Raw genomic sequence first — 24,564 nt, 5'->3', positions numbered from 1 at the left:
CAGACACCTGCAATGAACAGATACGCCCCACACAGGCAATGCCTGAAGGGGGCCATTGTCACTGACCCAAAGAGAGGCTTGTCTTCTTTCCCATGACAGGTTAGCAAGAGCCCCAGGGCTCCTTTCCCCACTCTCCTGGACTGAGCCAGAGCTCTTCCCAGCTGTAGCATGGAGGCAGCTGGTGCAGGTCCACTGCAGGCCGGCAGGACATGAGGCAGCCCAAGCTGGCTCCTGGGGGTGTATAACTTTATTTGGTTTCTTGTACAAGTGTCAGTGCAGCTTAAAGAGCCTGCAGTGGAGACTCCCTGCAGGAGTTCCCAACATGCTTCCCGAGGTAAAAAGAGTGCACCCCCCACCGTCCCAGAGAGGGGAGAGCTGCGTCGCACATGCAGCATACAAGCAAAGGCATCAGCTGGCAGGGAGGAGGAGGGAGAGGCTGCCAGAGCCCAGGGATGGGAAGAGCCTGGCTAGGGCTTGGGGAGGTGGGGGGTGGGCACTTAGTGCACAGAGGGGTTTAGTTCTGCCCCTAAACCTTGTGGAGCAGATTGACCCCAGCTTCCTGAAGCCCTTCTCCAGGGCCTAGGCCTTCACTGGTCATGGCCGCACTCTCAAGCCAGAGTTCCACCATAAGATCCAGGCCCACAGCCCAGGCCAGCCCAGGATGGGGAAGGGCTGGGGAGATGGGATGAGCTGGAGAAGGGGACAAAAGGGAAGGTCAGTCTCTATGGGAAGGGGCTGCAGCCTCTGCTTGGGGGCTGTGGACCTGCCTGAAGAGAAGGGCAGTTGTGGGGAAGCCCAGCATAGCCTGGCCTACCGTGCCCCTCCTTCCCCCACTCTAGAAAGGGTTGCACAGCATCTGAGGAGAGCAGGGCTGAGCTGGGCTCAAGCCTACAATCTCCCTGACACAGACAGCCCTGTGAGGCAACCTGGCCAGCCAGCGAGCATTCCCTGAATGCAGGGGTCAAGCGAGACCCAGGCCTGTCATGGGAGGACATCACCGTGCACATTGAACCCAGCTTCCTCGCCCTGGGAACCATGTTAGCGTCTGGACCAGCAGACTGCAGTGAAGGCAGCGGGACCAGGCTCCGCCCCTTCTCTTGGGTTATTAATACAAGGAGGGCCTGTGTGGATGCACACTGAAATAGCCCTGTCCGATATACAGCAAGGGCTTGGCCCCAGGAACACCCCGTGTCACCCCCACAGGCGACGCTCCAAAGCTTGCTGGCTCCTCGGAGTGAGCACGGGGGCACGCACTGCCTGTCGGCACAAAGCAGGCTGTGTCCACGCTCACCAGTTTCCACTGCAGTGTGCAGACTGCAGCACTTCCTCCTTCCCAGAGTCCTGAGCAGAGACCCACCGAACCAGGCCACAGTGCTCTGCCCTTGGCGGTCTGTGTGGGTCCTCAGCTTGTGCTTTCTCCCACTGTCACCTAGCAGCGAGGAATGTCTGCTGGGAATGAGCCAGCCCGTGGCCCTTCCCCAGCACCCAAGGGAAAGTTCTTGCTGTGGACCCCAGGCAGAGAGAGCCTGATGCTGGTGGAGACTCCCAGCTGGGCTGGGGTATGAGAGGCAAGGCGGAGGGCAAGGTGGCGGCTTCCCTCAGAGGATGCTCTCCTTGTAGACCCCATTGAGGCTGCGCGGACGGCTGCACTCCAGCTGGCGGGCAGACAGGAGGCGACGCAGCGAGGAGGTGGAGCTCAGGTCCCCGCAGCTCTGCAAGTGAATCCCCTCAGGCAGCGCGTGCTCTGCTGCCTGCCACAGACTCCGAGGCACCTGGCAAGCCACAGCAACAAGGGCAGAGGTGAGGACAGCAGGGCACTGCGTGCTGCGTGTGCAACACCTGCCCCTCGCCTTCTCCAGGCTGGAACTGGAGCAGGACTGCCCCAGAGCTGCAGCCCGGACACTGCGCTTCATGCACCAGGGAGAGGCCAGTGTTTGGAGAGCCCATGGCCTGGCTTCTCTCCTGCTACTGCACCTCTGGCTAGTAGCTGTAATGGGCAAAGGGCTCGGGGGGATGGGGGAAGGTGTCTGGAGTGCTCCGTGTGAGGGTAGGAACCTTGCCACAAGGGCACATCCAGGAGAAGTCCTGCCAGGCAGAACAGCCCTCAGCAAGTGCCAAGATGCAGACTGGAGGGGTGGGGACACCCCATAGAGGAGCCCTGAGAGCCCAGGGAGCAGGCACCTTCCCCCCCAGTCACCCCTGAGCAGATGGAGGCCACAGCCAGGGACTGAGGGCAAGGAGGCAGCTGGCCCTGGCGGGTGACAGCACAAGCAGCCTGTGACTCGGTGAGGCAGCAAGCAGAGGTGTTGTTTGCTGTCCCGGCCAGGAAGGCAGAGTAGCCTCAGAACTCCCCAGAGCAGTTCCCAGTGCACAAAGTGAGGAACAGCTTCAGGAAGCCAGGGAGGGAACAGAGCTCTCCAGGACCAGTGAACAGTCTCCTGGGCTCAGGCCCATCAGGTCTCGCATGGCAGCTTTAAGCTGCCAAAAGGGGCAAGCTGTGACTTAGCATCATCCAAGGGACAGAGCCGCCCTGGACTAGGAGGGGAAGGTCAGTGCACTAAAGTCTCAGCTCAGATGCCAGGATCGTGACCTAAAGACTTCATCAGAGAAGGGAGCCTAATTGCAGGTTGGGGAGATGGCTGCTGGAGGAGGAACGTCAGCACGGATGGCCTGGAAAGGAGACTGCAGGGGAAGAGGGCTGGTCACATGCAGCAAAGGCATGTACTGGGCCAACAAGCTGCAATTACAGACCAGCCAAATCCTAGAGTTCCTGGGGACCGTTACCCAACGCAGGCTGGGTCCTTCCAGAGCCTCCCACACGGAGCAATGCAGGCAGCACTCACCGACCTTCACTAACCTGGGAGCAGGGAAGGGTCATGGGCCCTTTTTTACAAGTGGCTAAACTGAGGTGAGTCAGTGGCAGAGCCAGGAGCACTGTAGGACTCAGGAGTCCCCTGCTCCCAGCCTGGCCCGGGACCATAGTGACACAGAGCTCCAGAATGCAGAGCCACATCCCGGCCCTACACATCTCACTGATGGGGGGGCCCATCCCAGGCAAGAACCAACAGAGAGAAAAAGGCAAGCCCCCAGCTCCTCCAGCCCAGTGGAACAAGGGGCAAACGCTCCCAAAGCCCAGGGCATGCAGGGAGCCCCCGAGAGACCCTGCTCAGAGAAAAGGGAGGGGCAGCTGAGAGCGCCAAGGCAGTGGGCAGGTGTTTGCTGTGGCTATGGCAGCTCAAGGGCCAGTGTGGCCTGGGGGAGAACGTACGGAGGATCACGTCTCTCTCATGAGCTCACTGCTGGGCACCCAGCCAGGCAACCATAGAGAGAGGCTGGGAAGGGTTAATAGGCTGACTCTGCAGCAAGTGGCTCCAGGATGCCATCGCCCAGCAAGAAGGAAACTGGGAGCTCCCAGTCAGGCAATCTCCCCAGGGTAGGACAGGTGCAGGGGAGGCCGAGCTAGACAGGACTGGGCCTGGAAATGCCTGTAGGGGACAATCCAGGCCCAGGCCCAGAGAGATGGGCAGCATGGGGCCTGCCAGCGCTTCTCAGCTGCCCTGCACGCAGAGCGTGGCCAACATAGAGCCCCTACCTGTTTGTGGCCCTGGGAGCTGTGCCCAGCCATCTCCACGCCAGACACCAGGCTGCGCTTGGATCTCTGCAGGAACCTGGCCACCAGCCCCCGGGTACCACGACAAACCTTCAGGTCCCCCAGGGAGCGCGTCGCTGCCTTCGACAGCCGCTGTGTCACCTTCTTGGGCACTGGGACCTTGTTCTTCCTGGCAGAGGCGGCCCGGAGGAGCGGGGGTGAGTCGCAGTGCGAGAGCCGGAGTAGGCAGGCTTCAGAGCACAGTCCTGTAAGGAGACTGGCTCGTGAGAACCGCGACCTCAGGGGAACGCAGTGGGGATGGGAGAAAGCACAGGCCGCATGGGGCCCCAGAGGCTGTGGCCAAGAGGCCTAGGGCTGCTATGCACTCTGGGGGGGGGGGGGGGGGGTGAAGGGCCTCCCTATCGAGCCAGCCTCTCCCAGCAGGGGATGCTCTAGGGCAGGGATCAGCAACCTTTGGCACATGGCCTGTCAGGGAAAGCCATAGGCTGGCCGGGCCGCTTTGTTTACTTGCGGCATCCGCAAGTTCGGCTGATTGCAGCTCCCACTGGCCACGGTGCCCCATCCCAGGCCAATGGGGCCTGCGGAAAGCGGTGCAGACCAAGGAACGTGCTGGCCAAACCTGCGGACACTGTACTGTAGGTAAACAAGCCAGCCCGGCCCACCAGCGGCTTTCCCTGATGGGCGGCATGCCAAAGACTGCCGATCCCACTACAGCACGCTGCCAGGCACTCCCAAGTAAAGGGGTCACTCATCAGCCCCCCAGTGATTTCCAGCCCATCCCCCAGGTCGCGTGTCAGACACTCATCCTGAACCTGACTCTGCCCTGACCTGTGTCTGCAGAAGAGTTGGATGCATCATCCTCCAGCGCTTTGGTATAAAGCAGATCCCGGAAGTCGGCTGGAAGGAGAAAGAAGGCAAGGGGTAGATACTCAGGCTCTGCCCTCCTCCTGCCCCAGATCCCATCACATGACCATGCATCAACCCATCAGTTGCACGCACCCGTTCCCTCAAGGAAGCAGTGTGCATGGGCATGCCATCGCGCACACCCCAGCCCCTGCAGGGGCCATGCGTGCGCACCCACTGCCAGGCCTGCACAAGTCCCCTGACAGGAGCTGCATATCCATCGTGCATCAATTCCACTCGGTGCCTGCAAACTGCACCCACCCAACCGATCAGTGACCACTGACCAGCAACCCCTGGAACACCCCTGGAGGAGCGTGAATGGTCCACCCCCCACCCCCAAGTGCATTAGTGAGAACAGACTGACATGGGCACCAACGCCAGCCCGGCTCCCCCTGGCCATTCCGACCTACCAGGATCACTGGCAACAGCAATGCCGGGGTCGCTGTGCGACCGCATGAGCGGCCGTCGGCTCAGGCCCCGGGCGGGGGCCAGCCGGCAGGATGTCTCACTGTTGCGTCGCTGATGGTGGCGGTGACCGTGCTCCGGATACAGGGAGCTGGTGTAGCTGATGCCCTGGTGCTCTGGCAGCGAGCTCTTGCCCTTGAGTCGCACCTCAGGGAAGCAAGGCCCAGCGCAGCGAGCCAGCCCTTCCAGACGATTGCAGCTGTGGGTCACGGCCCCGCCTGTCTCCAAGAGCCTCTCGTAACTGGGGCCAGGGGTGGAGCAGGAGTAAGAGCGCTCCCCCCGCACCCGGGGCCGGGGTATATCCTCGAAGGGGCCCTGCAGGCCCAGCGTGGGGCTGCGGGGGTGGTGGCCGCACTGCATGCAGTCCACGCTCAGGCAGTAGTCCGCGCGGCTGCGCTGGATGGAGCGGAAGAGGACGTAGTCCACCGAGCGCATGGAGCCCTGCAGCTCCAGCAGGCAGGAGTCCTCTGAGGGACTGCTGTCTCCGGGGACGTCGATGATCTCGGACATGACCAGGGAGCCGCTGTCCATGGACACTGCAAGGCACGCAGGCAAGGCGGGATGCACAGGGCTCTCTGGGAGGGATCGGAGCACATTCCCAGGGTACCTGTCTTGGGAGCACCTATCCCAGCCCTGCTGGGGGACCAGCTCACAGGCACGGGACTCCCAGCTCCACCCCTACTGGGCACATGCCACTGTCCTCCCACCCAGCCCACAGGCACCCATATGGTGCTCATCAGGACTTTGCCCAGCCCCCATCTCCAGCCCAGTCATGGGCAGAGTTGGACACAGGCTGCTCCCTCCTCCCTGGGCCCTGCCCCCAGCTGCTGCCAAGGGCCCTGTTACCTTCCCCGCTGAGCACCATGGAGGGGACGTGGTCACAGGTGCAGCCATGTGACGGATCCGTGAGCTGCGAATCGAACAGTGTGGCCTGCAGGGTGGGCACATCACAGAACCATACGCAGGGCGTGCGGGCAGGGAGAGGCTGCATGCTAAGCTCTCCCCCCAGCCGGGGCTCCTGCCCGCCAAGCCCACAACACCCCTTGCTGGCACTGACATAGCCGGGAGCTCCCGCACAGCTGGGGCTCCTGCCCTGAGCCCCTACAGCACCTCCTGCTGGGAGAGGCTGGGGCTGGAGTCGCTCTGGTAGATTTAGCACAGTGTATGCAGTGTGCTGTAGCTGGGTTGGCCCCTCGATGTTACAGAGACAGGGCAGGTGGGGTAAACCGCTACCTCCCCCCGTCCCTCTACCACCACAGTGCCGTCAGTGATAGGCTGAGGAGACAGCAGCAAGGATGTGCTGCTCACCCCCTGGGCCCGCCTGGAGTCCATTACAGCTCCTCCATCCCCTCACCCAGCCCAGCTTCTCCCTCACCCGTCACTCTGTGGTTTTACCGGGGGTACCCTGAGCCTCTGGTGAAAGGACTGGGCCAGGCACCGCCTGCTCCTTGCCAGGCCCACCTCTCTGAACAACCGCCCAGCTCCGGGCCTGGCCAAGCCGAGAGCCCCTGGGCTCCTTACCTGGCTGCCTGCCCGGAGTCCCATGACAGTCTCGTAGGATGGGGGGAAGTCGGTGGGGTAGAGAGGCACAGGGCTGTCCATGGAACCGTTATAGGTGATGCTGTGGGTCCACACAGGAAAGGGGCATCAGCCACAATGGGGCGCCAAACCTCCCATAGAAGCAGCCTAGTGGGGTCCAGGCTGAAACCTGCCCAGAGCAACCCCTGGGTCCCCCACAAGCCCTGCCCTGGCCTCCCCCTCCCTACCTCTGCCCCCAACCCCAGCTGGGTGTCCCCCAGTCCCACCTCAGGCTCTCCCCTCACTCCCTCCCCGCCCTGTTTTCTTGCTGATCCTGTGTGTCCCTGAGGTCCCCGCACGCACAACTCAGCAATGGGCTTCCCCCCTGCCCCAGAGCCCACCCCACTGCTTTCCCCCCCGGCACTGCACTCTCCTCCAGTGTGTTTGTACCTCTGGGCGTCTGTCTCAGAGCTGCAGGTGTACTCCGGTGGATAGTACGGGGGCGGCGGCACCGGGGGCACAAACTCCTCGAAGTCCATCATGTTCTGCAGGAAGGGGTCTGGGGGCGACGTACACTCCAGGGTCACCGAACTGGAGCGCTGCGGGGCCAGCTGCAGGGAGAGGGGAGTGAGAGGGGAGCCTGTCAGCACCCCGGGCCAGGTGCCTAGGTGGGGGATGGGACACATCCCTTTCCCCTGCTGTTGGCCCTACTCACCCAGAGAGGTACCAGGGAACAGCTCCAGTGCCCAACAGTCCCCGTCCCTGCATATTGCACCACTGCAAATGCCAAGGAGCTCCTGCTTGTGTCCCTGAGGAACAGGCAAAGCATGGGGACCATGGGCAGGGGACCCCCTGGGTGCAAGGAGATTTGAGGGCAGGATCCAGTCCCCTCCAGGTTCTCTCCAGCATCCCCAGGGCCTGACCCTCCGACCCCAGGTTCCTGTGGAGCGGGAATCCTCTGGGAGAGGAGCCGCAGGCCGGGCCAGGACTCACCGCATGGATAATGTCCAGGGAGAAGATCTGGATGCAGCACGTGACAGCGGAGAGTGTGCAGACAATGGTGGAGAAGATGGTCAGGCCACAAACACTGAATAGAAGATCCTGGGATGCAGGGGAGATGGGAATGAGCCCCAGAGATGCTGCTCAGAGCGTGCACAGGCTCTGTGCAGAAAGCATAGAGAGCACCCGCCAGACACCGAGCCCCCCATCCCAGTGCAAAGAGCATAGGGAGCCCCCCCAGACACCAAGCTACCCCATTATGCAGAGAGCATAGAAAGGACCGCACCCCAGACACAGCCAGCCCCCCAGACACCAGCACCCCCCACCCCAGTGGAGAGAGCCCCGGTCAGGCTCCAAGGCCCCCCGTCTCTCCCACAGAGAACCCCTGCAGAGAGCAAGCCTCCCCACCTGCCCAGTGCAGCTGGCCCAGTTACCTTCAGAGCCATGCGGACGCTCCAGCAGTCAGGGTTGGGGAACATGGTCAGTATCTCGCCCTGCCTGCTGCAGGCGGGGCCCATGGACGGGTACTCGGAGCGGGCCTGGCAGCAGACACAGGAGTCTTTCTCCTGAAGGGAGGAGAGACCCAGAGTGAGTAGGGTTGCCAATTTTGGTTGGATGTATTCCTGAAGGTTTTGTCACATGGCATAATCTTTAATTAAGATTAATCTTCAATTCCTGGAGGCTCCAGGACAATCCTAAGAGTAAGGGATAGCCAAGCCCCCTGGGCCCAGACACAAGGAATCCTGCAACTGCACCATCTGCCCTGCCAGTAGGTCCCAGGGAGACCCAGCCAGTAGGTCCCTTCCACAAGAACCAGCCCCAAGAACTGTCCCAGCCTAGCCTCCGTTCGAGCAGCTGGGATACTAGCCCCTCCCTCCCATGGGCCCACTGCCCTGCCCCAGGCACAGAGGCTAAGCCCACTCCGCTTATCCACAGGCATTGACGTGCAACCTCCCCAGGCGTGCCCACTTCTCAGAGGGGCTGTCACCCAGCCCCAGGAGGCAGAGTCCCTCGAAGGGCTGGGCCGGGCCTTACCCTTGTGCAGGCCTCCAAGGACTTCACCAGCTGAGCGTTCTGGCAGGAGAGGATGGAGCCGGCGAGGCTCAGCATGACACCCAGCACGGAAAGCAGCGTGAAGAAGGTGATCTGCAGCCAGGACAGACAGAGGCCATGAGCTGGGCAGGCATGTCGGGGAAGTGAGAGGCAACAGGCCAGCATGCATATTAGAAGCCAGCACACGTGATACACACATGCGTGCACAAGAGATTGCCTTTTCACTCTGCCCTTCCCGTCCTGGTGCAGGGCGGGGGAGAAGCAGGTGCCTGTGGTGGCCCATGACAGAAGCTGGGTGAGGGGCTGGGCCCTAGCCTGGGTCAGTGAGGACACCCACAGCCCACACACAGGAGACACCTACCACCAGGGTGAAGGGACGTTTCCAGGAGACGATGCCGATGAGCCCGGACAGCGCCAACTAGGTGGGACAGAAGAACAGGAATTACAGTGGGAAGGAGAGAGGAGGGGCAGGAGGCCTGAGACCCCCACAGGCCACGAACCCTCCTCCGAGCCCTGCAGCCCACAAAGCTGGTCCCAGAGGGATTGGGGCCAAGGCCTAGCCTCGGGAGTGGGGCCCATCCCGGGCGGCGGCAGCAAGGCCAACAGGCAGGAACCAGAGGCCAAGGGAGCTGAGACAGCTTGAGGAAAGTGCTGATTCAGGGCACTCTGGAGAGCCCAGGGCCTGCAGGCAGCTCTGAGCCAGCCAGCAAGACCGTAGTCAGGCATCCCCCAGCAGGGGTCTGTGCTGATGGAGCAGGCAGGAGAGGTGGGTCCAAGGTGAGCTGGGGAGAGGGGGGGTGTCAAGTGTCTGAAACACAGGGCAGGGATCCAGGAGCTGCTGAGGGCCTCTCCCAGCTCCCGTAGGCCTGCAGCCCCATTGGTAAACCAGGGACCATCCTGAATCCCTGGAGCTGTAAGGGGGCATTAAGGTCTGTTGCACACCCTCTCCCCGGGCGAGGGAGGGCTAGGGCTGATGGCCTGGGAGATGGGGGAGTAGGAGCTGGCCTGGAGGAAGTTCAACAGGAAGCCAGTTCAGGGGGATTTGCCCCTAGGCCAAATTCCCAGCCCTGTCACTAACCAGTCTTGGTGCCTTGGACCAAGAAGGGCGGGAGGGGCATGGGGGGGAATGCATTGCTGAGAGTTATTCTGGAAATTCTCCTAGCCAACAAAAGCCAGAAGGGAGGAGTTCCCCCCGACCCTTTCCCCCAGCCACACAGCAGCTGGCTCCCACCCAAGTCCCCAACCAGCTCCCGGAAAGGCCAGCAGCACACACAATTGGCCACCCAAGGCCTGGTCCAGCACCTTGGAGCTGCCTAGGGACTCCCCACTTTCCCTGGGGACAGCAGCTCCTTGTCTGTGAGAACCAGGAGACTCACCAAGAAGCCGGCCCAGGAGGGGCAGGAGTGCCGGACCTTGGTGGAGGGCGTGATGGTAGCTGCCACAAGGCTGAAGGTGATGACGAGGATACCCAGGATGACCTGAATGAAGCCCAGCACCAGCAGGATCTGCAGCCAGGTCCTCTGCACTCGGAGATGGGTGAGGCTGCGGGAGGAGCGGCCAGTCAGGGAATGGCTGGAGTCACTGGGAGATGGCATGACTCGTTTCCAGGTCAGGAAAAGACGTAGTCCTGGCCCAGGTGGTGCAGGGGAAGCCTGGTGCAGTTAACGGAACTGATGCCAAAGGAAGCAACAGTCAGGACGCGGGGCTGGCTGGCCTGCCCAGAACAGCAGCCAGGACCAGACCAAGTGATGCTTGCTTTTCTGGCTATCTGTGCAGTTTTTGTTCTGCTCTCTCTGTCCCTACTGCTTTGAGCTGGCCATGTGCTGCCCCATCCACCCTGGAGCTGGGAGGGGGATTCTAGGTCAGGCAGGATTGGGGACCCTGCTCTCTGAGTTTGGGGTTCGCTGTACCAGCCCCAAGTGCTTTGCAAGGCCAGTCTAGAGCCACCTCTTCTCAGTCACAGAACAAGCTGCCCTGGGATCCCTCGGTCTCAGCATCCTGCCCTGGGGGGAACACCCAGCTCAATACGCCTCACCAGACACGGAACAGCTTCCCAGGAGCTGAGTGTCCCACTGCCTTCCGCCATCCCTGAAAGCAACTCCAAGGACTGCACGGAGCTAAGGCTAGAGGCACCCAGGGTCAGATCTGCAGGTGAATGTTTTGCTCCATAAAGACACAGAGACATGATAGGAACGGCCCTCTCCAGGCCAGGCCTCTGAAACCGGAGCAGCCAGGCTCGATGGGAAAGAAGTCTCATCCACCTTCCCAATTGGGTTTAGGAGCATACTCAAATCCAACTCTCCCCAGGGAGTTTGACGTGAGGGTCACAGACCGGCTGGGGAGCACTGGGTGAGGAAAGAGCCGTTCACCCCTCTCCCAGTGCGGGGTTCTCAGGCAGCATTCACGTGCTCCCAGCTTCCGCTACCTAGAACAGACTAAGAACTAAGTTGCTGCAGTTTCCACGGTAAACATCTGATGAAGTGAGCTGTAGCTCACGAAAGCTCATGCTCAAATAAATTGGTTAGTCTCTAAGGTGCCACAAGTCCTCCTTTTCTTTTTGCGAATACAGACTAACACGGCTGTTCCTCTGAAACCAGACTAAGAACAGACCAGCGTTCCCCAGCTGCGAGCTCCGGCTCCACACTCACCAGACAGCCTTGCCCTGCTACCATCCCCACTCCCTCAGACCTAGAGACTGGGGCTCACTTGACTTGAAGGCTGGGATGGGGTTTCAATCCCGCAAACGCCCTTAGGCTGACACCTCTGCAGCAGCCGAACAAAAGAGGTGGGGGGAAGGGGGAAGCCCAACAAGCAGGAATCCTGCCAGGCAGATCTGAGCGTGGAGTCAATTAAACGTTATCCATAAAAGCCTGGGGTGCAGCCGAGTGAGGGGTTCGAGACTCCCGGTCACCGCCGGCCACACGGCGCCCCTAGTCCCGGGCGGCTCGCAGGGCGGGACAGGCCGCTTGCCCCGCGGCGATTCCCGCAGCGACCCGTCTCCGGCAGGCGGGATGCTCAGGCGCCAGGCAGACAAAACTCCGGGGGTCCCGGAGACGAACGAACGGAGAGAATCCACCCGAAGCCCGAGCGGGAGGCAGCCCCGGGCGGGCTCAGCTTGGCCGGACCGCGCCAGGCTCTCGGGCGCGGGGCTGGCAGCGGGCGCGGGCTGGGGGGACGGGGACGGCTCTGCCCCGCAGCCTGGGCCCAGGGCGCTGCCCAGGCCGGCCCCGAGCGGCCCCCGAGGCTGCGGCGAGGCGGGGCCCGGGTCCCGGCGAGGCTGCGGGGCGCGGCGGGAGCTGGAGCCCGCTTCTGGCCTCGCCCCGAGCTGCGGCGGGCGCCGGGCGGGGGCGGAGTCGGGGTGTCTCCGCCGCAGGGCAGCTCCGCCGCGCGCCGCCCCGGGACGCTCAGCCCGGGGCGGGGCGGGGCCAGGGGACACGCCCCCCGCGCTGCACCTTGGGAGTTGTAGTCTCGGGGAGGGCGGGGCCGGGCGCGCCAGGGGCGCCCAGCTGGGAGCCACGTGACCCGGCTGGGGCCCCGCTCGAGCTAGCGAGCGCCCGCGGGACCGCTGCAGCTGCCTCGCCGGGGGGTGGGGGGGACCCTGCCCCAGCTGTGCCAGCACCTACCCCCTGGCTGGGAGTGGGGCCTGCCCCAGCTGTGCCAGCACCTACCCCCTGGCTGGGAGTGGGGCCTGCCCCAGCTGTGCCAGCACCTACCCCCTGGCTGGGAGTGGGGCCTGCCCCAGCTGTGCCCCCCCCGCAGCTGGAGCGGCCCCTGGGCTCTCGGGGGGGGGGGGGAGAGGAGGAGGAGGAGGCAGATGCTAGGGCTGGCCAGTGCATTTCAGGCTGATGGGGGCTGGGTCGCCAGGGAAAGGAAGGAGCTGTGAGACCATCTGCTACTTCTGCCATTAAACCCTCCCCCCACTTGCAGCCCTAACGCCAGCAGCTCCCCTGGGGCTCCCGGCCTAATGGAAATGCTTTCCTACCAGCAACCGCAGCCCTGCTCCTACCCCGCCTAGCACTGCGGCCGGCACTGCAGGGCAGCAGGGGCCAGGGAGGCTGTTCAGACAGTGCACGGCAGGCGCTCTCCCCCAGCGAGGGGTAACAGGGGATAGGCCTTCACCCAAAGAAGGGAGCAGCAGAGGGAGATGGGCTGAAGGCTGCCAACAAAGGGGAGATAAGGTCCCCCTTCCCAGTGCACTCTCCTGCGAAGGTGGGTCCAGGATGGGTCTTCCAGAGCACCCCTCACGGCCAATCAAACCTTGCCCATAGCCTGGAGGTTCCACCCCCATTTCCCCACCCTCTGCCCAGAAGATACTCTCAGGTGCACAAAGGGCAGCTTACAGAAACTTATGACTCCCCAGCTAGCTGCCGGCCTGGGCCCAGGAGAGGCTAGACAGACATGCAGACAACACACACAGCCCTGGAGAACAAGGAGTTAAACTTTATTTTAAATAAAATCAAAGCTGGCTTTGCATTTGGCACAGAAAAAAAAAATGCACCACAGTTCTGGGGCAGGTGAATTGTGACCTGTAGTGTGGAAAGTCTCCATGCCAGCAGTCGCTCTCTGCCTCTTACATGCCCTGACAGCACAGGTCCCTAGGCACCCAGCCCCACCACTCCAGAGACAGAAGGATAGCAAAAGGAAACATATCCCTGCCCCTCCTACAGCTGTCCTCACAACTCCAGGGAACCCAGGAAGTGCTGAGGGCAGGCTGCTGCACTGCAGGGAATCACAAATGTAGGGCTGGAAGACACCACCTGAGGGCAAGTCCCGTCCATCTCTCCCCTGCCCTGAGGCAGGGCCAAGTAAACCTAGATCCCCCTGACAGGTGTTTGTCCAACCTGTTCCTAAAAACCTCTAGTGATAGGGATTCCCCCACCTCCCTTGAGAGCCTAGTCAAGAACTCAACCACCCTTCCAGTTTGATTAGACACTAAAAAGGTTTTCCTAAATCTCCCTGACTGCAGATTAAGCTCATTGCTCCTGCCATACTGGTCATCCTCAGCCCCAGGCAAGGCAAGAATTCAAACCAACAGTGCAACCTACTCTGCACCCAGCCCCCCCACCCCAGGGAAAGGGGCTGCCCCCCCACCAGCCTGGAGAAATAGCACTAGGGAGCGGCCAGAACATTAGAGCTGTTTCAAGCCAACAAAACCCAGCTCCCAGAGTGGGAAGGGAGAGCTACACCTGTCCCATCCACAAGCCAACATGCTGTGGGCTCTGCCCCCACCTCCCTCTCCACTGTTTGGCTTCCCTGGGGCAGCCTGTGATAGAGTGCTGCCAGGACAGGAATGACCCTATACATTGTTGACCCCGGAGCATGGGGGAGGGGAGGCAGGAGGCACTAGGTGGGTGCTGGGAGAGAACACAGAGCCAGTAGAGTAGGGCACTGGGCACCATGGAGCAGAGATTTGGGGTATCCCTGGGGCTGATGCCCAGGGACACTGATAAATCACACAAAGAATGATCATGCTACATCAGCTAAGCCAGGGTGTGCAAGGTCCATAGCGTCTCCCCCACAAGGGGGGACAGGGAAGCCAGGGCTATGGCACCTGCTCTGCGACTTCCCCAGTGACAGAGTAACCCTAGATCCCCAGGCTCAGCTCAGCCTACTGGTACTACTGGGCAGGCAGCTCAGAGGCACAAGGAGCCTCAACACCCAGAGCAGTAGCTCAGGCATCTCACCTGTTAATCATGCAAGGAAGGAGTTCACCATAGGGCCCCAAGGCAAGTGCTGGCCAAAGGCTGTAGCCACAGCACTGGGTGGGCAGCTGCAGGGCAGGGGACCCAGGCCCAGGTTATTTCCTTGGCATCAAAGTTACCCTTCACTGCACGCAACATGTGCTGGGTAGCAGCCCCAAAGCTGCTCCCCATTCTCACCTCACTATCACACTGGGCCAACAGCCAACCAGCAAGCCAGCCCCACCCCCATGGGGAGGTCACAGCAGCAGTCGTCACTGGAGGAAGTGTCCTTGACAGATAAGGAGGTCCCACTTCAAAGGCAGTACAGTGAGAAACCTCCACCTATGCCTGGCCCAGAGCCAGCTCCGCCCTCATGGCCTTACCCCTGAATGGACAGAGGGGAGGCTGAAGTTAAGACACAAGTCAGCCCCCTCTGCACAGAAGCAGCAGGCTCTCTGGGTTAAGCAGGAAGCAATTCCATGGGTCAGGAGGGGTCTGGGGATCTCAGGCCAACAGTGCAGCTGTGGCCAGGAAGAGCCAGGAAATGCAACATGCACAATTCCCACCCCACCCAAGCAGCTGAACTGAAACGGGAAAGAGCCCCTTCCTGAGCGCAAGGGAAACCCCATCTTCCCCCACACCCTCTGTCCACAGGGATGGCACAAACCTGAGCAGCACCCATCCAAGAGGGAGGAGGTTAGAGCAGCAGAGTATTTGGGCATCTGTGCTTCCAAGCTGGGATGAGGCAGCCTCTGACTGGCTGAGGCAGACACAAAGGGACCCAATGAAAAGTGCAACTTGATTTCCTTTTCTTTAAAAATAGCCCATGTGAGAGTGATGGGGCCAGGGGCTTGGCCTGCCCCTACTGCGCCCGGAAGGCACTGCCCGCTGCCCCCGTCGCGACATTGGCTGCTGCTGTGCGCACCGCCTGGTTTGAGAAGACACCTGCAGCAAACTCCTCCTGTGCCTTCTGGAAACTGGCACCTGTCCGGCGGTACATGGAGTGGATCTAGAAGAAAAGGCCAGGGTCAAGGGATGCTGTACTTGGGCCCAGCACCCAAACTGGGACCCCAGCACTACTACAGACTCTGAGGGGGCCACACAGTGGAGGAGAGGGGGCACCCTAGCTAGAGTGCGATCCCCCAGAATCAGGGCAGGCTTAGCCAAGCCCTGAAGAGCCCAGCAGGACCCACAGGACTCCAGCATGTGCTTGAAGCCAACTCTCTGCACCACAGGGGCAGGAAAGCACTGGCTGGGATCCTGCTAGAAGGCTGAGGCCCCACTTGGTACTCACCCTCTTCAGCATGATGATCCCCAGCACGGCCACCACTGTGAAGAACACGGCCACCAGGATCATGATCACAGCAGCAGCCTGGTTTTTCCTCAGCACAGTCAGACTCGCTATCCAGCCGCTGCAATGAGAGAGAGTGGGCTGCCCACGCGCACAGACTCCCAGCCCCTCCCCACCAGGACAGGAGCACCCAGCAACCTTGCCCAACAACCACTCCTGCTGGGATGGACTAGCCGGCACAATAGGGCCTCTGCATAAGCAACACAGGGCAAGGCCAGAGAAAGGAGAGCCAGCTCCCCTGAGCCTAGCACCAGGCGGCCCCAAGGGCCCGTCCACGGCCCCTACCTGAATCCCGAGCCTGGGATGCCAATGGCCTGCAGCACGTATACAATGTCCTGGACGAAGAAGATGAAAAAGAACACAAAGAAGTTGAACGAGCTGTCACTCCTGAGGGGGGGGACAGAGAGAGAGGCCGGGTTAGTTAGAATCTCCCTCCCCCTCCCTCCTCCAGCAGGGCCAGTGAACACAGGCCTGAGAAGCAACAGCCAGACCCAGGAGGTTCAGCCAGGCCTGTTGCTTTACCCCCCCAGGAAGCGCACAGTTCAGTCACCCACAACTTGGGCACTTGACTCTCGGGGGTGGGGGTGCTCCTCCCTAATTCCCCAAGGCAGACACAATACGGGGCCGCTCGAGTCACCTCCTCCAGGGCAGGGGCCAATGCTAATGGGGGAGCGCGGAGATCTGGTACACTCAGATCATTACCCCTTTCTCCCATAGGAGTTTAGCTGCAGGGTCTACAGCTCAGAAGCCCTTGGGAAGCCACGGAAGATCTGAGGTGTCACCAAGGCCTACAGCCAGGCAGACCGACTGCAGCTACAGGACATCTGTGGTGCCCTGGTAAATGAATGGAGCTGCCCAAGAATCAGAGGTTCTATTGATTTGCCAGCCCCAGAACTCCCAGCAGGGACGCACCGGAAAGCTTTGTACATTGGCCTGTACCAACACAGGAAGGAGCAGGGTGTGAAGAGGAGAACCCAGAGGATAGAGAGGCCAAAGCCCGAACCAGCTGTGGTATCCACGCAGAACCAGGCCAGGGAGGCCAAGAAGTTCAGGAAGAGAGTCACGGTGCTGGCTAAGAGAAACAGCAGGTTAGGAAACCCCTGGGGCAGCAGAGCCCTAACCCTCTGTGTGTCACCCCCGCCCACAGCAACAAGATCCACCCGCTTTGGTCCCAGCACTGGGAGTCAGGAATCCTGCTGCTCTTAAGGGGGCATGGGAGTACACCTCCTGGACCACTCCCATACGTAGGGTATTCACAGTCCCGGGCCCCATCCCTCTGAATATTGCGAAGCCTGTGCCTCCCCCTGCCCCCTCCCAGCAGGATCTCTTTCATCCCCACCCCCCAACATGCAGGGATAATCACACCCCTCCAAACCCCCTCCTCATACTTGGGGATCTGCACCCTGGCGCCCTTCTCCAGATGCTCACCCATCCAGAGGTAGTACATGGAGGAGACAGTTTTCTGGAACTCCGTGGGGATCTCCACAGGGATGTCCTGGTAGAAGCAGGGCTTTACGGGGCAGAAGGAGGGCAGCGGAGGCCAGTTGTTTTGTCTGACTGTCAAGCAAAGCAGAAAGCATGAGGCCAGAGTGGGACCATGCAGCAGTTCCCCGGAGGAGGGGAAGTCCACGTTCCCCTTGCCCGGGCAGAGGTCATTTCCCAGCTGCACTGGGCCAGGGAGCCTGGGCTGCTGACCTTCCCCCCAGGAGTGGCTCTAGCACTTACTTGCAGCATTGCCCAAAGCTGCGTTCTGCAGCTCCCGCTCCCGCCTGTCCAGCTCCTCCGCCTTCCGGTTGAGCTCCTCCTGCCGCTTGAGCAGCTCAGCTGTGGCAGCTGCTGCTGTTGACTCCTAACAGAGAGGGAGAGAAGGGGGGACAACTCAGCTCACGGGTTCCAGAAACCAGCTGCTCCCAACCCTCTCCAAACTGTGACTCAATTCCACCAGTCCCCACTGAGATAGCACAGGTGTCAACCAACCCCATTGCCAGTGTGCTGGCTTCCCTGCCCTGCACCCATCACCTGAGTTCCATAGGAGCCATAGTTTTTGGACTCTGGGGGGCTTGGCTTCTTGTGGGGCTGCATGGCAGAGGCCGGCGGCTGGGGCACTTTGGTGACTGGTGGAGTCGGCTGAGCCCCTGGCTGCGGCTGGTAGGGAGGGGGTGGCTATTGGAGACATAAGAGAATAATTAGACATGGACACTGCTCACAGTCTTCTGCTTATATCTAGGAGGCAATGGGCAGGGAGCAGGGGAAGAGACGGTACAGGCCTGGAGTGTGTAAGATAGGAGCTACTGACAGTCAAATGCCCAGAGTTGGTGTCAAGCTTTCTGGAGTGGCTCATGAGCACCAACCTCAGGGCAGATTGTTAAGAAGCATGGCAGAAACCCCAAACTGGCTGTCAGTTCTACACTTAGATTTCACCAGCCAAGTGTCAACTCCTCAAGCACTGTCACAGACAGTCCCTTTGGGCACTCTGCTCCCTCTATCTTGCCACCTAGGCAAGCTTGCCTTTGTAACAGAAGGCCCCTTACACCAAAAAAATCACAACAATATTCAGGTTAATCCCAGCCCTGAAGGACTAGTCACTTATCCTAGCTCAACTGTACTTCAGATCTCCCACTAAAGACAACACTTGTAGCCAGTCCTATAATTAACTAAAGGTTTATTAGTTAAAAATAGAAATGAGAGTTATTTACAAGGATACACACACAAATGAGATAGGGTCTTAGGTTCCAAAAGGTGGTAGGTAGACGCTGCTGTAATATGCAAGCTCTGTGCATCCTTTAGGGTCAGCCCAGGCTAAGCAGCTGGGGATTCTTTGCTTATGCTTAGAAATCTTGCCCTCTCAAAGTCCAAGCAGCATAGTGAGACAGTTTCTTGTTAGAGATTTTTATGTGTTCCCCCCCAAGAGTTCAAGGTGATGAGATGAGTTCCCATGCAAGTCTCCACTTCATGAGCAGGGGTGTGTGTAGAATGCAATTAAAGTATTTGTTCTTTTATGTTTCAGTGGACCTTTTTGGAGGGAAGGACCTAACACCTTCTGTAGGAAGCCACCATTTTACATTAATTAATGCTCCTTTCCTGTTCGATGACTTACACCAGTGGTTCTCAAACTTTTGTACTGGTGACCCCTTTCACACAGCCAGCCTCTGAGTGCGACCCCCTTTATGAATTAAAAATGCTTTTTTATATATTTAGCACCATTATAAATGCTGGAAGCAAAGTGGGGTTTGGGGTGGAGGATGACAGCTTGTGACCCCCCCCATGTAATAACCTCACGACCCCCTGAGGGGTCCGGACTCCCAGTTTGAGAACCCCTGACTTACACAATTATAGAGGATGAGATACTTAATACCACTTCAAAACATGGGATACAGATGTTCTAAGCGATATTAATACATGCAGCAACTTACAACTATTCCATAAAGTCTAAACACAAAACATTCTTGTAAATGTAAGATTTTAACAGTGCTAACACACAGGTGGGCCAGATGGGTTTCCAGCTGTGCATCTGTCAGTGTTCACTTGAGAGCTAGGGGCCTTAACATGAGCTGGCATCTGGCCTGCCAGCATGACAGCTGGGCATCAGAGACTGCTGCTCTATCAGCAGTTAACCCACACACAAGATCCTTCTCCATGCATATGTACCGAACCAGCCCAGCATGAGACTCTGTAGGGAGCAGGAGGACTCAGCTCACAGTAAGTGTGAGAAACCCAACACTATCCTCCCACCAAAGTAAGAGCCCCCAGAGCCCCCTGTTCCCAAGAAACCCACATGAGCTGGCCAGGTGCCAAACAAGCCCCAGCTGAGAGGGACAGGCCACAGACTGGTGTCTGGGATGTAACCCAGGAGAAAATGAGCATGTCCACGGACAGCCAGAACAATGCAGAGGACTAGAACCCTGTGGCCAGTGCAGGCTCCTCCCCAATGCACTGCCCTGGGCGCCCAGAAGCTTCCTTACCCCTCGGTTATCAAAGGGGTTGTACACATCCAGCGTTGCATACTCCGTGCTGGGCTTGTGCTGCACCACAGCAGGATCCTGAAACGGAGCATGAATTTGCAGTCACCATGACCAAACAGCGCTCCCATTCACCCGCTATGCCCCAGGCCCTGCGGCAACCCACCCAGCTCCCACAGACGCCACCCCGCTCCCAAGACTCAGGGCAGCGTCGTCCTGTAGGCCGTGCCGCTCCCTATGTGGAGGGCACTCTCTCGCCTACAGCTCTCCGCAGCCCCTTGCAGCCAGCGCTGCTCATAAGTTTACTCAGGCTAACACGGCTGTTACTCTGCAGTCAAGCCAAGGGGACGCTCCGGAAGCCAGGAACTGGGGCACAGACAGAACTGCTCAGGCCAGCGCGGGCAGTGCTGGTCCGACGGCACCCCCATGCAGGAGGGAGCAAACCCCACAACCGAGCACATGGAGCAGGTCTCCCAGGACCCCACTAAGGGACCGTCCAGGAGTCAGAAGGGCTGAACGAGAGGTACAATTCGCTCAGCTAGTGTTTTCAGGAGACAAACGGGGGGACGGCACCCAGCCCCAGACGGGCTCCCCAGACGGGCTCCCCAGACGGGCTCCCCAGACGGGCTCCCCAGACGGCCGCGGAAGCAGAATTCCCAGGAGGGCTCGACCGGCCGCCAAGGGCTTTGCTGGCAGGAGGCAGGAAGACAGCGCAGCGGCCCGAGGCGGCCGACGCCCGCTCTCTTGCGGGGCGCCGGAGCGGGGGCAACCTCAGGGCCGGGGCGCACCGGGAACCGGGCCGGGGCGCACCGGGAACCGGGGCGTGCGGCCTCCCGCCCCGCGAACCCGGGCAAGTCCTTCTCCGGCGCGTCCAGCCCCCGGGGCCGGGAGCCACCGCCCGGCCCGGCCCGCTGCGGGGAGCCTGCCCGCTCCCCGGGGCTCAGGGCGGACCCGGGAAGCTGCCCCTGGGGCCCGATGACGTAGATTGGGACAGGAAGCGCTGCCGGAGGAAAGCCCCGGGGCTGCCGCCCCCGCCACAGCCAGGCCGGGGCCAGCCTGCGGCCCCCCCGGCCCAAGCCCGCGCCGCGCACCTGGAAGGGGTTGTCGGGCTCCCCGAAGGGGTTCCCCGCGCTACCCGCCCCGTGCTGGGCCATGCCGGGCTCCGGCCGCGCGACCGCGACCCCGGCCCCGTCCGACTCGGCGGCGTCCGTGGCCCCTGCCCGACCGACGCTTATTGGCTGCCCGCCCACCTACGTCACCAGCGCTGCCCACGTTGCGGGGCGGGAGCCCCGCACCAGAGGGCTGTGAGGCATAATCACGCGCGGCGGCTGCGTGTGCGCATGCGCAGGGCTGGAGCCTCCCAGCGCCGCGCTGCATGCTGGGATGTGGAGTTTCTCCAGCCCCTGAGCTCGCGCGGCCTGACCGGAACGTCTCCAGGGCGCCGTCATCCTGGGTCCCTGTGCATGCTGGGACACACGGGCCCGCCTGGTCCGCAAGGCACGCTGGGAGCTGTAGTTTCCAGGGTGACACACCCGGCCGCGGGGAGGACAGGCGGCCGGTGCCATTTTGTCTTCCTTCCCCCTCAGTGAGCCGGGCCCCGCCTGCCCCCAGCCTGTCGCGGCCGGCGCGGAGCAGGGCCGGGGCAGCTTCAGCCAGCGCCCCAGCCCGTCAAGCCGCCCAGCCTGGGCCCAGTCCGCGCCTGGCCAGCCCAGACCCATCGTTACGGGAGGGGGCCTTGGAGGGCTTCCCCCAGCGCGGGGCTCGGTCCGGCCGGGGCCGCTGGGCCCCCTAGGCCGAGCAACAGCCTGAAGAGGGGGCCAGGAAACGACACTGGATTTGCGAAGGGAAGGCGCGTGCGCTTAATTCAGAGCGGTCCAGAGGAATTTACAGCAGCGGGAGAGCAAGGAACGTAACCTCAGAGTAAACTTCCAGTGGCCGACGGACTAAGGGCAGGACTGCCCCAGGGTGGGTGGTTCCCACAAGCCAGCCTAGGTGAGCACACCAGGGCCTTGGACTCAGATTCATTAGGCATTGTGTGACTCAGCGATTTGCCTTGCCTCCTGAAAGCACCCAGCACAAGCCCCTGGCCTGCAGGCTGAAATCTTACACAGCTACAAAGGGGCTATAAAATGTTCAGCCCTGGTGCAAGTGACCTGAATACGCCCCAAGAATCCCTGCTCACGAGTGTGTGCAAACACAAAGTGCCGTATCTTGTAATTCACCATGGTTGGTACAAGCTCGTGAATCCTTCTTTCAGAGGAGCCAAAGCAGTAAGAAGTTCAGGGCTTTACCCTGCAACTTCCAGAGTGATCCCACTTCCACACTAGTGATTCCAAAAACATACAGTAAGGAAGAGATGGTTCATGGAATAGAAGCAAGGGTTGCATCAGAGGAGCAACCCAGCTCCCACCTGAACTCCACCAACCCATAGTTATCCCAAGAGGGTGAGAACAGCAATTCTTACAGCCACAGGGGCAGGGAGCAGAGCAGAGAAACTGGGCTATTGGGCCCCAGCTGCTGGTTTGTTCACATGATAGGACAGCGCAGCCCCAGCCACAGGGACGGCATCGTGCTCTCTTGTTTTTTTCAGGGAGCTGAGATCCATAGCGCTGAGGCCAGAGATGCATGAGTCAGAGTCAGGGGTGCCCTGAGGCCTCACCACAGCCACATGGGCCTGCAGCATTTTCACCTTCCCCCCCATGGCCTCCAGCTGCTGCTTATCCACCTTGTTCTGAGGAGGAAACGGAAAGGAGAAAGATGTTAAGTGTGAGGAGTCATAAGTAGAGCCACCCAGCCCGTACCATGAGCAGGGCCCTGCCCTAACACAACTGTCCATCCAGGATCACAGGTCACTTGATCCTAAGGAAGCATCACAGCCTTACCATATAAACAGGTTTTTCCTCTTCCTAAATTAAGTAGGGCATTTTGCAGTTATCTGCACTCCATGGGCAAGTGAGCAGCCCCAGAGCTGGGAGCAGGGTCTGCCCAGCAGCATATGGGCTAGAACCTGACCAATGGATGCAACCCAGCAGGCAAAATCAGACTCCAACTCTAAGCTTCCCTGAGGAGCTACGTCTCCTCTTCCCCAGCCCTGTTGAATTGGCTCCCCCTTACCTTGGGAAGCTGGTACTTCTCTCTGATGTGGGTTCTGATGGCTGCACGCTCAGCCTTTCTCTGAGCATAGTCCACGTCCCATTTGCTTCTGAGTTAGAACTATGTCAACAAGCTGCTTCTCCCAATCGGAACAGGGTAGTAGGTATAATGGGTTTCACTGGGGTGGAGGAACCTTGGGACAGAGCTACACTGTCTCATGGACTGACCATCCTATGCAGCCCTCTGAGTCTGGGCCATGCTCTGTGCTCACCCAGGGACATCTCCCTCAGAAGATAACGATATACAGACAGGCCTGTCATTAAAGGGGTTCCCTCAACATGTGGGGGGACCCCCATCAGATCCAAGCAGGACCTAAAACATCTCTTTGAGCTGGGTATGGTGAGGTGGGCATTTGCTCTTACTTCTTGCCCTGGATCCTCTGGTTCTGTTCTGCTGGACTCTTTACGCAGCCTACCAACGCTTGGCAGTCCTTATCCTCGGGGAAGTCAGCAGAGATGCAGCACTGCAGCTGTTTCACTGGGGCCCTGAAAGCAGACTTCACCACAGATTCCATAGGTGCGAGTTGGAGAGAAGAGGTGAGCAGAGAGGCTGGAGCAGAGGCAGCAAGGACAGCAGCAGTCAGTGCTGTGAAAGGTGCAGAGACAGACCTCCCGTGCTGAAAAGGAAGAACATCATCCAGCAATTTTCTCTGAGATTGTTCCTATCTCACGAGCAAAGGAAAACAGGAAGCAGAAGATTCTGGAAGTGAATTGCAGGCTAAGTAAGTAGCATGGAGTAAAGGATTTTAGTTTCGTGGAACATTGGTCCACCTTTTCTGGGGAGAGGGCAATGTATAGTTTGGATGGCCTTCGCCTCGGCAGAAGGGGTACCAATCCCCTCAAGGACAGGCTGGGCAGACACCTCAAGCAGGGTGTAAACTAATAGTAAAAGGGGAGGGTAAAAAGAAGGAAGATATGAGCACTCAGCACGAAATCGAGATGTTGAGAACAACATTAATCAAGGAAGCTAAGGACATGGGGAGAGGAAATTCTTAAATTGCCTATACAGTTGCCTAGAAGCCTGGGTAACAAATGATATAATTGGAATTGCATTTATGATTTGCATTTGTGTGATTGGAATGTTAAAATCAATGGTTGTAAACTATTTAGGAAGGATCAAGTGGGCAAACGGAGAGAGAGAGTGGCACTCTATGCCAAAAATTGCACTGCCTGTTTCTGATTCTCTGATAACTCAGAAGAAAATTATCTTGAATGTTTATGGCTCAGTGTCCTAACAGATAAAGCACAACATTGGGTATTAGTTGATGTCTGCTACAGACCACTCAATTCCAGAGAACAGGATGACCATCTCCTTATGTACCTTCCTAGGATGTGTAGGGAAAAAAACGGATCATGGGGGACTTAAATTTGAGTGAAATATGCTGGAGATCTCATGCTGGCAGTACTAAAACAAACTTGAAATTTGTAAATATTATCTATAATTTCCTATCTCAAAAAGTGTTGCAGTCAATATGGAGGAATTCTTTATTAGATCTTGTCCTAACAAATAGAGGAATTAATTAATTAACAGTAGCTTAAGTACAAGTGATTCAGAGCCATCTGGATTGCTTGGTAAACAGGGTGCGAACAGTATGTGTTTTAATACGGATAAATGTAAATGTATACATCTAGTAAAAAACTTAGTCTATACTTACAGATTGGAAAACTCTATCCTGGAAAGCAGTGACTCTGAAAAAACATGGGGGTTCCGGGGGATAATTAGTTGAACTTGAAATCCTAATGTGACACCGTGGCCAAAAGACCTAATGCAAGCCTGGGATACATAAACAGAGGACTCTCAAGTTGGAAGAGAGAGGTAAAATAACTTCTCTTTGGCATTGGTGCGACTGCTGATGGAATACTGTGTCCAATT

At 59.4% G+C, this 24,564-nt stretch overlaps 2 protein-coding genes, 1 long non-coding RNA gene and 1 pseudogene across 7 annotated transcripts in view; 1 reads left to right on the top strand and 3 right to left on the bottom strand.

The window, feature by feature from the left end:
• Positions 1-229: 229 nt before the first annotated feature.
• On the bottom strand, positions 230-14,988 carry ENTREP3 (endosomal transmembrane epsin interactor 3). Of its 4 annotated transcripts, none has more exons than XM_078850456.1 (13): positions 14,897-14,988; positions 9,925-10,218; positions 8,910-8,966; positions 8,531-8,641; positions 7,930-8,061; positions 7,490-7,597; positions 6,947-7,107; positions 6,500-6,599; positions 5,825-5,909; positions 4,924-5,514; positions 4,439-4,507; positions 3,593-3,855; positions 230-1,772 (listed from the first exon to the last, which is right to left on the bottom strand). In XM_078850456.1, exons 2-13 carry the CDS (start codon positions 10,141-10,143, stop codon positions 1,599-1,601), a joined length of 2,070 nt encoding a protein of 689 aa, XP_078706582.1. In that variant the 5' UTR covers positions 10,144-10,218; positions 14,897-14,988; the 3' UTR covers positions 230-1,598. The 4 variants fall into 4 exon arrangements, with proteins under 4 accessions (XP_078706582.1, XP_073179412.1, XP_073179411.1 ...); XM_073323311.2 differs by lacking the exon at positions 14,897-14,988 and adding an exon at positions 11,255-11,970; XM_073323310.2 differs by lacking the exon at positions 14,897-14,988 and having other exon boundaries at positions 9,925-11,970.
• SCAMP3 (secretory carrier membrane protein 3) lies at positions 12,969-20,783 on the bottom strand. Of its 2 annotated transcripts, XM_073323330.2 has the most exons (9): positions 20,631-20,783; positions 19,543-19,620; positions 17,600-17,743; positions 17,306-17,429; positions 17,009-17,137; positions 16,493-16,652; positions 15,866-15,967; positions 15,524-15,641; positions 12,969-15,238 (listed from the first exon to the last, which is right to left on the bottom strand). In XM_073323330.2, exons 1-9 carry the CDS (start codon positions 20,691-20,693, stop codon positions 15,092-15,094), a joined length of 1,065 nt encoding a protein of 354 aa, XP_073179431.1. In that variant the 5' UTR covers positions 20,694-20,783; the 3' UTR covers positions 12,969-15,091. The 2 variants fall into 2 exon arrangements, with proteins under 2 accessions (XP_073179431.1, XP_073179432.1); XM_073323331.2 differs by lacking the exon at positions 19,543-19,620.
• Positions 19,735-24,564, top strand: part of LOC140902821 (uncharacterized) — an 18,499-nt gene continuing 13,669 nt past the window's right edge. Inside the window, exon 1 of the long non-coding RNA XR_012156123.2 lies at positions 19,735-23,413. This is a non-coding gene — a long non-coding RNA (uncharacterized LOC140902821). The remainder of the gene's footprint in view (positions 23,414-24,564) is intronic.
• On the bottom strand, positions 22,017-23,317 carry LOC140902820 (complexin-3-like; annotated as a pseudogene).

The sequence above is a fragment of the Lepidochelys kempii genome, chromosome 24 (genome assembly GCF_965140285.1).
Source record: "Lepidochelys kempii isolate rLepKem1 chromosome 24, rLepKem1.hap1, whole genome shotgun sequence".
Lineage (NCBI taxonomy): Eukaryota > Metazoa > Chordata > Testudines > Cheloniidae > Lepidochelys > Lepidochelys kempii.
The sequence above is the reverse complement of the archived record's forward strand: the minus strand, read 5'-3'. Positions and strand labels throughout refer to the sequence as shown.

Excerpts from the sequence above, each read along its gene's own strand:
- ENTREP3 (XM_078850456.1), bottom strand. The coding sequence starts at position 10,143 with ATGCCATCTCCCAGTGACTCCAGCCATTCCCTGACTGGCCGCTCCTCC. Across the intron at positions 7,108-7,489 it reads CCCTGGACATTATCCATGCG|CTGGCCCCGCAGCGCTCCAG; the intron begins GTGAGTCCTGGC and ends CTCTCCCTGCAG. Across the intron at positions 5,515-5,824 it reads CATGGTGCTCAGCGGGGAAG|TGTCCATGGACAGCGGCTCC; the intron begins GTAACAGGGCCC and ends CGTGCCTTGCAG.
- SCAMP3 (XM_073323330.2), bottom strand. The coding sequence starts at position 20,693 with ATGGCCCAGCACGGGGCGGGTAGCGCGGGGAACCCCTTCGGGGAGCCC. Across the intron at positions 16,653-17,008 it reads CATGTACTACCTCTGGATGG|CCAGCACCGTGACTCTCTTC; the intron begins GTGAGCATCTGG and ends TGTTTCTCTTAG. Across the intron at positions 15,642-15,865 it reads ATCCCAGGCTCGGGATTCAG|CGGCTGGATAGCGAGTCTGA; the intron begins GTAGGGGCCGTG and ends CTCTCATTGCAG.